Raw genomic sequence first — 16,484 nt, forward strand, 5'->3', positions numbered from 1 at the left:
AGTGAGTTATCATGTGTAACTCTTCAGGGAAATGAAATAATTGAGCTTTCATAATTTATTTTCTTCTGGGTTTGTATGTGAATCCATTTAAATAATTCTTCCCTTCAGATGTTTATAAACCATAATGGATTTGTGATCTTTAGAATTTCTTCAAACATCCAAATTTCATAATTTGTTATCTTTGAAAAAGATGATCTGGGCTTCCTTTTTTATTATAAAAAGGATGTTGCTGGAACTTATATAAATCTTTTTATCCAACTAGGTTGATGCAAGTTGGAGAAGAATTTTGTGGTAGCAAATCTGAAGTTTTGCAAGAATCTATTAGAAAGCAAAGTGTCAATTATTTTAAGAACTACCACAGGTAAGAATTTTAATGAAACATGAACAGACTTATTGAGATGTTGCACATACTTTTGTCTAACGCTTAGTAACCTTATAGCATTAATTGGTTTAAAACAATTACTTGTGGATTTGAAGGTATGTTCTTTGTAGCTCTTTTTAGGATGGTTCAGGAGTTTTTACCGAAAATCTTATAAAATGTTCTCATTACGTATTCATTGTCAATTTTAATATATTCTTTGTCTTGAGGGTCTCAAATTTGAGCTAATTATTGAACTGATTTCTTTATGGGTGAAAGATGATTATTGCATCAGGGTTCACCAAAAGCATTTGGCCGCTGTTCTAAGCCTGAATATATGTGTGAGCTAGCAAGAAAGTTAAATCAGTAGAGGCAGCACTCATGAGGGGGTGCTTGAAAGCATTTGCCTTTTAGGAGTAAGGAAGGCTTCTAGAGAAGAGGCACAATATTCAGAATGTAGCTACAAAGTGAAGATTATGTACTACATTGCTTTGCAAAACAATCACTACTAACTTTAAAAGGGGTGATTAGGAATGGTTTTGGGAAGGGAGGAAGGTGGGAAGTGATGTTCATATAGCAATGTGATTGTGTACTTAAAACAGCATTAAATGAGACAGCTAGCATATATTAGACTTTGGTAGCGGCTGTACTGTATCCCTTACATACATTTTATTGTTTCAATTGAGTTCTGTCTTTTTTTTAGTCTGCGTTTTTACCTTTTAAAATTCAGTTTTGATTTTGTTGTTATTTGGTGCCAGGGAGAGTCAGGATTTGAAATTCTGCCTTCTCTCCTTGTTTGAAGTCAACATCTGGTCACAGTGATCTTTGCCATGTCAGAAGAGAGATTATGGGACATCAGATCATTGATATATTAATTATTAATATGTTTAAGTACAAGTGTTCTCTGTTAATTGTAACCTTAAATATTTTTTTGAAAGAAAATTTAAGTCAATTCTGTACCAAAGCAGAGACTTTGAGTTTCATAATTTAATGAAGGGAATGTTTAAAAATTAAAAAAAAAAATTTTTTTTAATTGGTTAAGCCTCAGGAAAACAGATGTAAGGGAACAACATGAAACCCTAACACTGCCTTTATTTATAGCTTCCTTTTTTATTAAAACTTAAGCTCTGCTAAAACACAAGGCCTAGCTTGATTTTAGCATGAAGGGGAACAGTTGGGCAGGCACTGGACTTTTAATGTTTTCACTTTGGGCTATTATTGTAGCTTTTTGGCCCTTTGTTTCCTGGGTTAACTGATGGATTTTTTTTTTTTGTAATTGCCCATAAAATGTAATGATTATTCAGGATAGACAGAAGAGCAATAGCATTAAAGAAAGATCAGTATGACATAAGTGATTAGTGCAGTGTCAGGTACGTAATCATACTTGCTCATTTAATTCAGAAATTAAATGAGCAAGTATGATTACTCATTTAAATATATTTGGAGAGTGGTAATTCTCTTAATATTGTGGTTTAGTAAGCATGATTAAAATCTATGCTATTTAGTATAAAGCATTTGTTAGTATTTATGATTTCATAAATTCTATAAATTATTTCACTTTTTTTGGCATTGATATATGATTAACTAAGGGTTTTTTAAGTACGTGATTTGGTGAGTAGCTTTTAGTTTAGTCCCTTAATAAAAATGGCATTTTCTATGTATTTATTATTTTTGAAATATAATGAGTAATAAGAATTAATTAAATATTTGAGTCTTTTAATAAATAATGAGTTTTTCTCTTTTAAGGAGGATAAGGTATTAACAAAAGTAAATGTTTGTGTTTATTGTGTTGATCTGAATGGGTTCTCAAAGTTCATTATGATCATGAAGATCTGTAATTGTTTATATTGTATTTTATTTTCTTAATTCTTGTGTACAGTATACTTCTTACTTCTTGGAGTGTTTTTTTAATTTTTTAGAACACGGCTTGATGAATTGAGAATGTTTCTAGAGAATGAGACCTGGGAACTTTGTCCTGTTAAGTCAAATTTCAGCATCTTACAACTTCATGTAAGTGTTTCTTAGGAACAAGTAAATCTGTCTTTTATTTAGTCATCTTTAAAAAAAGATATATGGGAGAGCACGTACAAAATAATTAAAGAATAATGCCTTTTCTTCCACAGAAGTAATTAATAGCAAGGCTCTTTTACAAGAGTGATCCTTTTTGGATGTCAAACTCTGTCTATTTTTATAAGTTCAGTTTAGAGACTTCAAGAAAACTCTTTTGCTTGAGAAGAGTCACAATTAAAATAATTATTTTCTTACGATTTAAAAAGAGGTTCTACTGCTTTATTTAAATTTTACAGAAAATTCATCAGTTATATTTTGATGGTCTTTAATAAAAATGTTTGTATTTACAGAATCTTTGTCCTTTCTTAAAAGGACTAATAGGTTCTTAATTTATGCTGCAACTCATAAATTTGCCTGTAATGAAGGAATGCCTCAGAAATAAAAGAGGCGATTATAAAAAACGCTCTTAAGTATTTTTTATTAGTTAATTGATTCCTTGAATCCTTATAGAATTTGTAATCTGTAAAAATATCTTTAATTGATTTGATTTTTCCCTTGGTTGACACTGTAGAGAAATATTCCTTGTGTGATGGATTGTGTCCTACAAATACCAAGTGTCAAGATACAATGTATAAACTTAGATCTCTGTTTAGAAGGTCCAATGTGTTTAGTTTTTGCCTTTGGAAGGAATTGCTTTCTGGAACCAATTTTCTTATTATGGACAAATGTAAAGAATACATGCTTAAAAGTTTTTTTAATAGGAGTAGTCTTTATGCTCATATTGTATAATAGCTTACTTCTATCATATTGCTTTTCTAATGTGGAAATATTAAATAACTGAAACATGTTGATTAATACCTGCTTTAAAATACAGAAAAAATTAACATTAACAAATTTTAGAATTCATATATTAAGATGATTCCTTAACATTATGTAAAATTCTAACATTGATTTTAGAATCTCTATTTAAATAATTTTGTGTTAATTTGTGTTTAACAATCCAATTGTGTGCACACATACTTTGTGTTATTATAGGACAATTTATTTTACAAGGTACATTGAAACATTCCCATCCAAGTGAGCTTTATCTCCTTCAAGGTAGTTACCTTGTAGTTTTAGTTATGCAAGATGAATAAGTTCTAGAGATTTACTGTACAAGTTTCGCCTATGGTTAACAATACTGTTTGTACACTTAAATTTTTTTTAATAGGATAGATCTCATGTTAAGTGTCCTAACCACACAAAAAGTGATTACCTCAAAAACTGTTCACAGATGAGAGAGTGTTCACTTGACACATGGATTCCTGTAGATTTGATTTTTTTTTTAATTATCTCATTAATTTATAGTCGCCTCTTGTTTAGAATTGTAAAAATAATGGCATGATTTTTAAGCAGCATGATTGATCAGATCGAACGTATAGTTGTAATTTAAAAAAACAATAAACATCATTTGAAACTTAAGCCAATGTAATTTTTAAGAAAATTACCATTGAATATGAAAAATTTTAAATTTGGGATTAATATTAAAAATTAAAAGATATAAGAAAAATATATAGTACATTTTTATTTAAAATCATCAAATCAGTAATTTTGTAATTCAAAGGAACTTTAGGGATTATTCCATCTCTTCCTCTAATTAGCTGCATGATGTTCAACTTTGCACTGAACCCCTCCACACAGCCTCAGTTTCCTCATCTGGGAAATGCGTGATTTGGACTGGATGCTACAACTCTCTTGCTTTAGCATTTGTGATTCTCTCATCCTGGATGACTCTCTTATTTTACAGGTGAGGAAATTGAGGCACACAGAAACCAGGTGACATTCCCAACATTATATAGGAAGTTAATGGAATGTAATGGATTAATGGCAAGCTAGGACCATAAGATGTATCATCTGACCTCAGCGTGTGTATTTGTGCTGTCTGCTTCTTGGTATATGAAGAGAAGTAAATGAAAGTTTATAGACAACACTATAACAAAGAAAGATATCTCCCTCAGGCTTTGTTTTTGATGACTTTGTATAGAGTATTTTAAATGGTGCAAGCATATAAGTTTGCAAAGTGTTTACAGTTAGTTTTAAAAAAGACTATTGGTTAAAACCATATCCTTCCAGTGCTTTTGCTTCTATGTTAAATTTTTAGAATTATTCAAATTTAAATTATTTTCAAATTTTTTCTGTGCAGTTACATAAAGTAAGTCAAAAGTAGTTTGATGCAGATAACACTGTTGTGATACCAGCAACTGAATTTGTCTTTAGGAAAACCTTTGAATATGTATTTCCAAGTTTGTGTTTTCTGACAACTTGCACAACTTAAAAGTGAACAACCCGCCCGGCTGGGTGTGCCTCAGCGGTTGAGCGTCTACCTAGGATCCAGGCGATCGGGGTTCAATTCCTGGTCAGGGCACATGCCTAGGTTGTGGGCTTGATCTCCAGTCAGGGGCATGCAGGAGTCAGCCAATCAATGACTCTCTCATCATTGATGTTTCTCTCTCTCTCTCTTTCTCTCCCTCTCCCTTCCTCTCTCTGAAATCAATATATATTTAATAAATAAGTAAATAAATAAATAAATAAAAGTGAACAACCCACAGAATTAGAATTAATTTCCCCCCCACTAACTATATGTACATTGATGGAATGTCTATGTACTTGAATTGTATTGTTTCTAAAAGGTATCTTGCTCCTTTTCTAATGTCTAGGAATTTAAATTCATGGAACAGTCTCGTTCCCCATCAGTTTCACCTAGTAAGCAGCCAGCCTCAACCTCCTCAAAAACAGAGACATTGTTTGAGCAGTACTGTAGTGGTGGGAATCCATTTGAAATTCATGCCAACCACAACGATGAAGAAACAGAAGATGTTCTGGCTTCTAATGGGGTAGGTGGTGTTTTTGAAACATATTGTGGAACATTAAGTGAGGTTTTCTTATTGAGAAGTATTCTACCCTTTGAGCAAGGTAATTGGCGAAGTTTACTTATTCCTTCACCACCCGCGTTCCTGCCTGTACACTCGTGTTATGCTACTTGTACAGGTCATGGTTTTACAGTGTGCCTTATTGACATTGTCCTTTTGAATGATAAATATTGCCTGTATGTTTGCTTTGTGTTCTTATTAGACTACTTTATGTTCTTATGTTTATTGAGTAGGAGTATAGGTTCTTTATTGAATATTTATATGATTTGTTGGATACATGGATGCATGAGGCAATATATCATCTGCACTTTTTTTTTCAACTTTACTTTTGGGCAACTAAGAGTGCCATTTTGTTCTATATCTTTTTACGGAGAGAAGGTAATGTTTTACTTAGTTATTTGATAGGTTGGTTTTTGGATTTAGAAGTATGATGTTTTAATAACACTTTGAGCAGCTCAAAAGACAATATAAAGTAGAGGTAGTGTGAGTTAATGGAAAGTGTTTGAAGGCAAACTTTCTATTGCCTCTGTGGCTCATCACAAATTATTTTAATTTTGTATCCCTCAGTTTCCCTGTAATTGCAATGAGGGAATGCTTACTTCAGAGTTGCCTACAGGATGTTTTCATAGTATAATATTCAGATGGGTCCTTCTGATCTTCATCGTTTTCAGAGGGACCCAGTATGATTTTTATTTTAGGTGTGGTGAAGCTGAAATTGAAAACTGTTTAGATTTGAAAAAAATCTGTTAAATGTGTCTCTGTATTTTAGTTTTGGTATTTTTGTGTTTAGTGAAGATGTAATTTTAAAAAATATTGCCATAAAAGTACACCATTATCACTTTTTATCAGGAAGTAGTAGTTATTTTATAGTAAATTATATTTTCAATGACAATTTATTGATTCTTTTTGAAATTTTGCCTTGGTAGACCAAACGAAAAGGAATTAAAAGTCATACCAATATTTTTGAAATAATATCCCTCTACACTGGTGATTTTTTTTAAACTTAAATCTCACATAACACTTGATTCTCATTGTTTGTTACACTTGTGTTCTTTAAAGTCACCATGAACCCTGAATTAGCAAACAGAACCTCTGCTCTTAGGAGAAATATGGGATTAGGTACCTGCGAGCCTCTGGTCACACAATTTTCATATGTATTTTTGTTTTATGTGTGTTTTTGCTTACACCTAATTTAGTATATGCTGCTGATTCATTAACATTGAACTCCTGGCCAGCAGCACTATAACTCATGCCTGAACGAAGCTTATCTAACACGTGTTTTTGCAGTAAGGTACACTACAGTCCTCTTGTACTTAGGAACACTAGACAACACGTAGTATCATGCTTAGGGGCCATTCTAAGCAGTGAAATTACCAGCAAAAAGCACACAAAAATTTAAAAATGTGGCATTAAATGGACTGCGAAAGGACACTTGTTTCCAGTAAGAGAGCTGATACAAGAAAGAGGAGTGTCACCTTGTTTGCCCTCAACCTAAAACATGCATGTTGGGTGACCCCAAAATTTTGCCACTCTGCCCATATCCATGAATGACCATGAAACTATCATGAAGTATTATTGTTGGGTTTACAAAAAAATTTTAGTGAGTAGGAAAATTTGCAAATACAGAATCCTTGAAAATGAGGATCTATTATACTGTGGAATCATGAAGCCCTGTTTTTATAACCAGGAGACCTGAGTTTGTGTAGAACACCCTCTGAATGCCATCAGGGCTACCTGTGTACATGTTGGGGAGCATACCTGTAATGCTTGTCTGCAGTTCTTAATGTGTGAGGTAATCTTTCCAGGTACAGCAGAAGTCCTGAGAGTCAGGGTCCACATCTTAATATGGCTGTCATAATGCTTTAGTCTCAAAAAACAGTTGGTGAATTAGGTTAACTTCTTTCTATGTCCTCATTATACTGGTCTCCTGAGCTGACAGATGAGAATAAACTTCCTAATAGAATTGTTATGAAAACTCAGTGAGATAATTCATGAAAGCACTTAGCACAGTATTTGGTTAAAACTTAAAAATGTTAGCCATTTTTTAATCATATTAATTTATAATATTTGATGCTGCTGCTGCTGCTTCCTTTGCTGTGCATGGACCCACTTCTCTCCCATCCTGGCCTTGGCCAGTAGTGCCATAAAGATGATGAAAATGTTAGGAAGGTACCCTTTCTTTAAAAACCCCACTATTTTTGTCTTTGGTCTCAGTAGTCCCTAGTTGCTAAACCTGATTTTTTAAGTTGCCTTTGGAGTTAAATCTCACTCATCATAATGAATGAGATAGAGCATTAGCATGTGTGTTGCGTGTGTTTATTAAGCTGCATTAGTACTTTGTGTGCCAGAACGTGTACTCAGCCTCTTTACAACGAGTTAGCAAGTTGGAACTTGGGATGAAACCACTTGGAAGAAGAGAGTATTTTTTTAAAAATCACATGAACAGTCTTTTTTTTCCCCTAAGGCCTAGCAGGATGTTTATTTTCTATATATACATATTTGATTTCTTTGGGATGTTTACAAGCTTTTGTAGGTATAGTGTTTATATTTTAGTTTTCTTTTTTTTTCTTTTTTTTTTTTGAGCTGGTTAAGGTAGGATAATAAAGAAGAAAATGTAGTTCGCCTGAGTGTGGCTCAGCATTGACCTAGGATCCAGGAGATTGCCGTTCAATTCCCCATCGGGGCACATGCCCAGGTTGTGGGTCCCATCCCCAGTCAGCGTGCAGGAGGCAGCCGATCAGTGACTCTCTCATCATTGATGTTTCTCTCTCTCCCTCTCCCTTCCTCTCTCTGAAGTCAATAAAGATATTTTAAAAAAGAAGAAAATGTAAGGATAATATGATTCTTGATGGTAAAATGAAAGCTAAGTTATTAAGAATTTTCTTCTATAACTAGTCTTTATAAAATTGGATAATTTTATTGTGTTGAAAGACTCCAACAAAGGTTGGCTTTTCATACCCATTGTTGAATACTCTGTGTTTTCTTCAGTATGAATCTGATGAACAGGAAAAAAGTGCCTATCAGGAGTATGACAGTGACAGCGATGTTCCTGAGGAACTAAAGCGCGATTATGTGGATGAGCAGACAGGCGATGCTCCTGTGAAAAGGTAAAATTGCTCTTAGGTTGTATGGTGCTCTTTGCATTTTATGTTGACACTTAACATATAGGATTTTCTTTAGGTAAGAAAAAACAAAACTCAGAATTAGCCCGACCAGGCGTGGCTCAGCGGTTGAGCGTCGTCGACCTGGGATCCAGGCGATTGGGGTTCGATTGCCGGTCAGGGCACATGCCCTGGTTGCGGGCTGCAGCCGATCAATGACTCTCTCATCATTGATGTTTCTATATCTCTCTCTCCATCTCCTTTCCTCTCTCTGAAATCAATAAAGATATATTAAAAAAAAAAATAAAAATCAGAATTAAAAGTTTCTGTTGGTTATAAAATCATGTGACAGAATTTAATATATTTTTTTAAATGATTCTCAAAAGGCTTAAAATGTAGTTTTTTCTTTGATATTGGACATCATCAAAGAGCCCTTAATTTAGAGATCAATGGTTTTTGCAGAAAAAAACAAACTTTTGCTTTATATGATCAATACTGCCTTTGGAGGCAATTTATGCTTCATATAGAAAAGAAAACCTCTGGGAGGAAAGTGGTCATTTTTTGTATGTGGAGTTGCTGCCCCAATCTAGTAAATACAGAAAATGTCCACTTATCTTCCCATGTCATTTACATTCACTATCTGAGCCTTCTGTTAGGCTCCCTTTTGTTCTTGTGTTTTGCTTTAAGATAAACTGTCCTCTTCAAAAACTTGGAGAATTAAATAAGATGTTTTTGACACCTTCTCCCAGTTAAGTGGACCTAATTCTGATATATAAGTGAATTAATTTCATGACCATCAGGCATTTAATAATCACAGTACATGTATTTTTAATGACAGATTTAAATATACTCTTCTCTATGCTTTACCCCCAAAGTACCTATACTCTTCTCTATGCTTTACCCCCAAAGTACCTTTAATTGATTTGAAATCTCTCCCCTCAAAAGTGAAAAACTGCCCAGCGGGGCGTGGCTCAGCGGTTGAACATCGACCTATGACCCAGGAGATCGGGGTTCGATTCCTGGTCAGGGCACATCCCAGGTTGCGGGCTTGATCCCCAGTCGGGGGTGTGCAGGAGGCAGCCCACCAATGACTCTCTCATCATTGATGTTTCTATCTCTCTCTCTCCTTCTCCTTTCCTCTCTCTGAAATCAATAAGGATATATTAAAAAAAAAAAAGTGAACAACTCATGTAGTTGTGGATATTTTAATTGGGAAAATTTGTTTCCATTGGTTTTCACATATGTATAATATTTAAATATCTACATCTGTGATCTATTATGAACTGAATACAACTATTCTGTTGGATGTTTTGGGTATATTGTATCCAGAGGACAGCTCTGATTAAATTGAAATGAATAAGTAAGATAGCATCTGCCAGTTTATGCCTATACACTTGCATTTTTGGTAGGGTTATGTAGTCTCCTACACTGTCCTACCTTACTCCTGATAAGTATGAACAATGTGAACTACTAACTGCAGTCAGTCAGTTAACGGTTACTATCAATTCCAATTTCTAAGTGTCTCTTAATTTATTAAAATTCTTTATATTTCACTGTGCTATCCTAGTTCACGCAGAAATCATCTCTGTGCCAGATTATTGAGTCAGCCCTCTTACCTTACTTAGCTTCCTACCTCTAATATTGCCACTTTCTAATACATTCTTGGATACAAATTTAGATTTTTTTTCTTATATACAAATTTGATCATGTCCTTTACCTACTTAAAATTTTAATGGCTCACCACTGTGTGCAATACAAGTTTCATACTTATTAGGTTTGATTGCTTTTGGTGACTTGGCCTTTACTTACTTCCTTTTTTGTCACTTTGCCCACTTGTCCTCCATGCTAGCCTTGTGAACGCTGTATGCATCTCTGAACATGCTCTGTTCTCTCTTACCTTTGACCTTAGTACACATTGTCCCCTTTTTTCTGTACTTAACGTTTCACTTCTATTTCCCCTTTGAATCTAGACCTCACCTCCCAACCCCAGACTCGACCATCATATCTTATACTTACTTCAGATTGTAAGTAGGGTATTTTTTTTTTATACTTATATGTCTGAAAATGGATGCTTGGTACATCTGATGTGTAATTTCCCTAGAACATCTGGTGTTTTGTTTTGTTTTTAATCCTCAACTGAGGATACTTTTTCCATTGCTTTTTGGAGAGAGTGGAAGGGGGAGAGAGAGGAACACCGATGTGAGAGAGACACGTCAGTTGGTTGCCTCCCAACCGGGGCTGGGGATTGAGCCTGCAACCAAGGTACGTGCCCTTGGCTGAAATCGAACCCAGGACTCTTCAGTCCACAGGCTGATGCTCTAGCCACTGAGCCAAACTGGGTAGGGCAGAACATGGTTTTTTAAAGTGACATAGTTTCTATTAATGGTTGATAATTAATGTCTTAGAATCAAAGAAATATAGTACTTTATTTTTTGCTCACTAATTTCTTTTCCCCTCTGGACTGTAAGCTCTGTAAGAACAAGAGAATAATAATCTCTATATCCCCACCTAATACATGGTAAGATTTTCAATAACTAGTTAGTGAATGAAGGGTAGAGCCTAAGCTGGATAATTTTACTGACTTACTACTTGACAACCCTAATTACAACTCTTTCGTTTCTCTATATTAAGCTTTTCTCGAGAAACCCTAAAGAGCAGGAAGAAATCAGATTACAGTCTAAATAAAGTAAATGCACCCATCTTAACAAATACAACACTGAATGTAATAAGACTTGTCGGTAAGTAGCTACACCTTTTTTAAGAAAATTATTATAGCAGTGAAATTAGCCTGCTTTTGTTAACAAATGGTTTTTACTTTTTAAAGTTTGAATTATTTATTTATTTATGTATGTATTTATTTATTATTTTTCACAGTATTACAGATGTCTCCCATTTCCCCCTTTGTCCCTTTCCACCCAGCCCCCCCTACCCCAGGCCTTCACCACACTATTTTCTGGTCATGGCCTATGCATATATCCAGTGCCCACTGCAGTGAAGGATTTAAGATTGTCATATGTCAGTGTTTTCTTATCTTAATTGTTCCAAATAGTATAATAATAATATTAATGTCAGTTTTCAGTTAACTACTTAGTGTTTGTGTCTTCCACTTTTTCTAAAATATCCCAATTAATTGAAATGTAATGAAAAATTCTTTATGTGAGGTAGAGGTACATGTAGGGTGATGATAGTACCAGTTTTACATTTATACAATATTTTTTACCTAATTGCTCCATTGATCTTCACCATCTTCCTGTCAGATCGGCAGAATGAATTGTGATTCTCTGGCATTTTCAGACACAAGTTTTCCATAAGCCTCAGGAAGTGTAGTTCTTACAGATAAGACTTTATTGATGATTGTATAGAAGGCAAAAACATAAAGAAATGCCATATTTAAAGCATTTAGGTTTGAAGATAATGTTGACTTTTTTAATGCCAGCATTTCAACATTGTATATGCTATCTCAGCCTTCAACTCTCACAAGTAGGGCTGCACATTTGACAAATAAGTTATAGAGATATTGTCTCAGATTAAGTCATCTACACTAGTTAGGAATTTTAGTGGTTTTCTATAAAATTCACTGGAGATGATAACTTCTTATAGTTTGATTATACTTTAGCTCTGCTAAAATGGTCTGTATTCTTGAAGATAATTTCTACATTTCATTAAGGAGTAGGATAAAGTAGACAAAATGGTTTTTAGAAGTCCCACTTTCTTTAGGGAAAATAGTACAAAAGTGTAATAGTGAACTGAGAAGAAAAAAAGATATATATTTTTATGACAGAAAAATGGCAGATTCTGAAGAGCTAGTTTATGGCTGATTGTTGCCAAGGAGATTAGTTTTTCTTCTTTGTCAAAGAGAGCTAACTAAGTATAGAGTCATGAGTTATTCTCTGAAATTTATAGAATTGGAATTAGAATTGGAAGGGTTCTGAGAGGCCATCTCATATAAATTCCCACAAAATAAGGATTTCTCTCTCTAATGCCCCTGATACGTATTGGCCATCTAGCCTTTGTTTTATGTCTCACAGTCACTGGAAGTATATTATTTTGCAGGATTTCTCATTCTACTGTTAGACTGGTTGAATCGGTAGAAATCTCTTCCTATGGCAAACCAAAATACCTCTCTCTGTAATTTTGTTGTCTTAGTTCTGTCCTTAAAAGCAAAAAAGCCTACTTTTTTTCCTCCTATTTTTCCATGCGGTCACTCTTCAGATCTATGGTGATAGCTGCACTGTTCTGCCTTCTTTTATCCCCTCCTCCCAAATCCACTCTTCAGGGTGAGTGTGCCCAGTTCCCTTACATGGTCCTCACTGGTACAGATACCCTTGTCATCCTTCTCAGCCTCCTGGACTCGCTAGTTTTCAGTGTCTGAACGTGCTGTTTGAATTGCAGTTTAATGGAGTCAGCTTTCGCTTAGTTTTGTGGAAGTAACTAACCACCCTAACGCCAGTGGCTTTCAACCACAAAGGTTTATTTTACCATGAGGCCTATCGGCCTGCTCTTCTTAGTTCAGCTCCTTGTGTGTCTTCACTCTGAGATGCGGGCTGAAGCACCAACCTGATCACGGAGAGAAGAGCAAGAGCTGAACCATGTTGTGGGAAATAGTACAATCAGATACATTAAGTGGTTGTTTATGTATTTTTTTAACTTAGCTAGTTCAAAAATGACTAGAGGGTGTCATGTTGCTTTTTACTCTAAAAGGCATATTCAGTAGAGTCAAATAAAATATAAGGCTAAAACAAAACTGCAGAGGGGAGAAATCATGTTTCGTTCAGTTAAATGCACAGTTCTTGGTAGGCATAAGGAAATGAAGAAGGAATGCATTCTGTTCTTCTCATTATCTAAGAAAGGGATAAAATAACAATAGAAATGTGCTGCAGGGATTAAATTCAGAAAATAGTAATAACCAGTTCTTAGGTAAGGATTGCTGATCAACACGGTGGACATTGTTTTCTGACAGTGGATTCATAGAAACAGAAAAACTGCGTTCTTCTGGGCCTGTGATATGTCAGCCCTGTAAAGCAGAGCAGTCCTGAATAGAACTTTACTCAGTGAACTGAGAATCTGACCATTGTAATTCTGGCCTTCTCCACCACCAGAACTTTTACTAGAGTTGCAATAAGGAAATAATGCCTGGTATGTCCATTTAACTTTCATGTCTTCCTATTTAGGGCTGCAATTAGGTGCTGCCATTATTTCCCCAGCAGATTGTTATGTCTGCCACTTTCTCTGTCCTTGGGACGTTCTTTATCTTCAGTTTGTACATATTCATAAAATAGAACTTAAAGGGAACCACTCACTACGGGGTCTCTGACTAGTAAATGCACTATTCTATCCCCTGTAGTTATTACGTAAGATGCTTAAAGATTATAAACTGACAAAGGTGATATCTCTTTAAAAAGTCATAAGAACAGTTGTATAAATAAGATAGATTAATTTTTGGTACTGGGAAGATGAAAGAACTAATTATTTAGTAGTTGGGAGACACATTTTAGAACATTAAAGGCATATTCAAAATGTCCTTTTCAGTGAGTATTTGTTTGGCAGATAATTAGCAGAGATTAAACAAAAGAGTGTTAGTGGGGCTTCCCAGCCCCGGGTGATACCTAAATCTGTTAGAAAAGCTCAGGGAATGTTTCCCAAGTGCAGAGGACGAATCCAAAAGCCTGACAGCTTCTTGCAGACAGAGGCAGATAAATTTTAGGGAATCTGGCATCTCTGAAATAGCCTCGTTATTCAAGGTCTGTGTCCTGGAGGCAGCTCTCACTGGAGCAGGTATGATAGGGCTGAGGCACAGAAGATAGGTTGCCAAAATCCAGGCTTGTAAAAATACAGTCCGTACAACAAAATTATTACTTTAGCAGCTGGAAAAAATACACACCAGCACATGCACCAGGATTTAACCGGAATATGTACACCTAAGGGATTTTGAGGCATAGTGTGGCTGAGATGCAATGTGTATGGTGGAGAGAACACAGAAAGAGGAGGGAAAGATCCACCACTGGCTTCATTAGTACATTCTTTTAGGTGGGGCATTACTGTTAGTTATTTTGTCACGGAGTGTTTTAAATTGAAAAGGAAATGCATGAAAATATTTTAAAATGAAAATACTTCAGGATATAAACAGAGCCCCTGACCTCCAAGTATCCTTCCTCAGAGAAAACTACTCAGTCTCTCCTCTTTTCTTTGGGAAATATTAATATGCTTTTATAAGTATATTTAATATATGAGTCTCCTCTCCTTGTTTTTTGTTGTTTTTGCTTGTTTCAAAAATTGGATCACAATACATATAGTGTTCTTCATCTGGTTTTTTAGACTTCAGCTCCCTAAAGGTTGCAGTTAAAATATCTTAAAATATTGCATATCTTAGCCCATTCTTTTTTATGATCCTATTGTATAGATGTACCGTTTATAAGTCCTTTATTTATTAGCATTTGTTTCAAGTCACTTGATGCTACAAACAATGCCCATCACAGAAAATATCCTTGAAATACAGATACAGCTGTAGGACAAGTTCCTACAAATGTTTCCTCATGCTAGATCAAAGAGTTTGTACATTTTCAGTTTTGATGGACATTTTCAATTTACCAGAGAAGTTGCTAAAGAACTTACTTAAGAGGTTCTGCTAGTTTATCCAACAGTGTATGAGAGTATCTTTTCCCAGTCTCTCAGCAAGCCTGTATATCGTCCAATTTCAGATGCTTGCCAATCTGATGGGGAAAATGGCATCTCATTCAACATGTATTTAATTTGAGTGAGTTTAAGCATCCTTTAAGTATGTTTCTTTTATTGATTTTTAGAAAGAGAGGAGTAGAGAGATAGAAACATCAATGAGAGAGAAACATCGACCGGCTGCCTTCTGCATGCCCCTCACTAGGGATTGAGCCCACAACCTGGGCCTGTGCCCTGAACAGGAATGGAACCAGTGACCTCTTGGTTCATGGGTCGACAACCACTGAGCAACACCGGCTGAGCTAAGCATCATTTAATAAGCTTAAAAAGATACTTCTATTTGTGAACTACTTATTCATATTAATTGCCCACTTAAAAATAATAACGATGTTTTAATTTCTACATTAAGGAAACTAATGCTTTTCTGCCATGTGTATTGATCCACTCATTTTCAGTCCAACAGATTTTTTTTTTTTTGAGCTACTACTTTGTTCAGGCACTCTGCTAGCTGTTGGAAATATAGTCATGCACAGAACATAATCTGTATAGTTAAGGAGCCCAACATGGGAAATAACATACAAAATAAAAGGGCTGACTCACTGAAGGCTGACACACTAGCTGACTTTGAAAGATGAATAGACTCTATTGCCTTGGTAAAGGCATTCTAGCCAGAGTGAAAAGAACAGCATATGCAAGACATGATGTATTCACAGAATACAGCAGTTTAGTTTGCTGCATAGAAGCATGATGGGAAGTGGGAGATAGAAGCAGGGGAAATGTAGCAAGAAAGGTGGGCAAGAACTGGATTTCAGAGTGCCTTGTATTTCAGAGTACCCTGTGAAGCGTATGTAATGTCTGGACTTGAACTTATTAAGGATTTTAAACGGTGGAGAAACAAAGCAGATTTGTTTGTTTGTTTATTTTATTTTTTTAAAAAGATTACTCTGGCCACAGTGTAAATAATGAATTGAACTGGGGTAAAGGAGAAGCTTGGAAGGTCAAAGGCTAGATGGGAGGCTGTTGAAATCTCCCAGGCAAGAGATGATGGGGACTACAGTCTGCTTAAAGCAATGGCCATTGCAACAGAGCAGTGGAGACAAATTTGAGAGATTCTGGAAATACAGTGGACAGGACTGGTGAGTGTGTTATGAGAGATCATTCTTAAATTTTAGATTTGCGTGACCAGTCATACTATCACGACTAAAATAGGAAAGATGAGAGGAAGACCAAGTTTGGGAGCTGATGATAGGTTCGATTTGGGCCATCTGGAGGTACCTGTGGGGCATTTAAATAGAAATAGTCTGTAAGCATTTGGATAGAGAGATTTGGAGGTCAGGAGAATAAACATGGTCAGGATACATATTTGGAGTCATTGGTATAGAGTTAAACCCTGGTAGTGGATGAGTTTATCTTGGCAGCCGATAAACTCATTGG

The 16,484-nt window shown here is 35.3% G+C and overlaps 1 protein-coding gene across 2 annotated transcripts in view; it reads left to right on the forward strand.

Annotated features, from left to right (window-relative positions):
* The window catches only part of VPS50 (VPS50 subunit of EARP/GARPII complex), a 96,567-nt gene that overhangs the window by 55,895 nt on the left and 24,188 nt on the right, over positions 1–16,484 (forward strand). For both annotated transcript variants that reach the window (XM_016218838.2, XM_087821158.1), the window contains 5 exons: positions 263–361; positions 2,278–2,368; positions 5,065–5,241; positions 8,266–8,384; positions 11,010–11,116. In XM_016218838.2, the coding sequence (XP_016074324.1) occupies positions 263–361; positions 2,278–2,368; positions 5,065–5,241; positions 8,266–8,384; positions 11,010–11,116 (593 nt within the window). The remainder of the gene's footprint in view (positions 1–262; positions 362–2,277; positions 2,369–5,064; positions 5,242–8,265; positions 8,385–11,009; positions 11,117–16,484) is intronic.

Source organism: Miniopterus natalensis, chromosome 10 (genome assembly GCF_054644295.1).
Source record: "Miniopterus natalensis isolate mMinNat1 chromosome 10, mMinNat1.hap1, whole genome shotgun sequence".
Lineage (NCBI taxonomy): Eukaryota > Metazoa > Chordata > Mammalia > Chiroptera > Miniopteridae > Miniopterus > Miniopterus natalensis.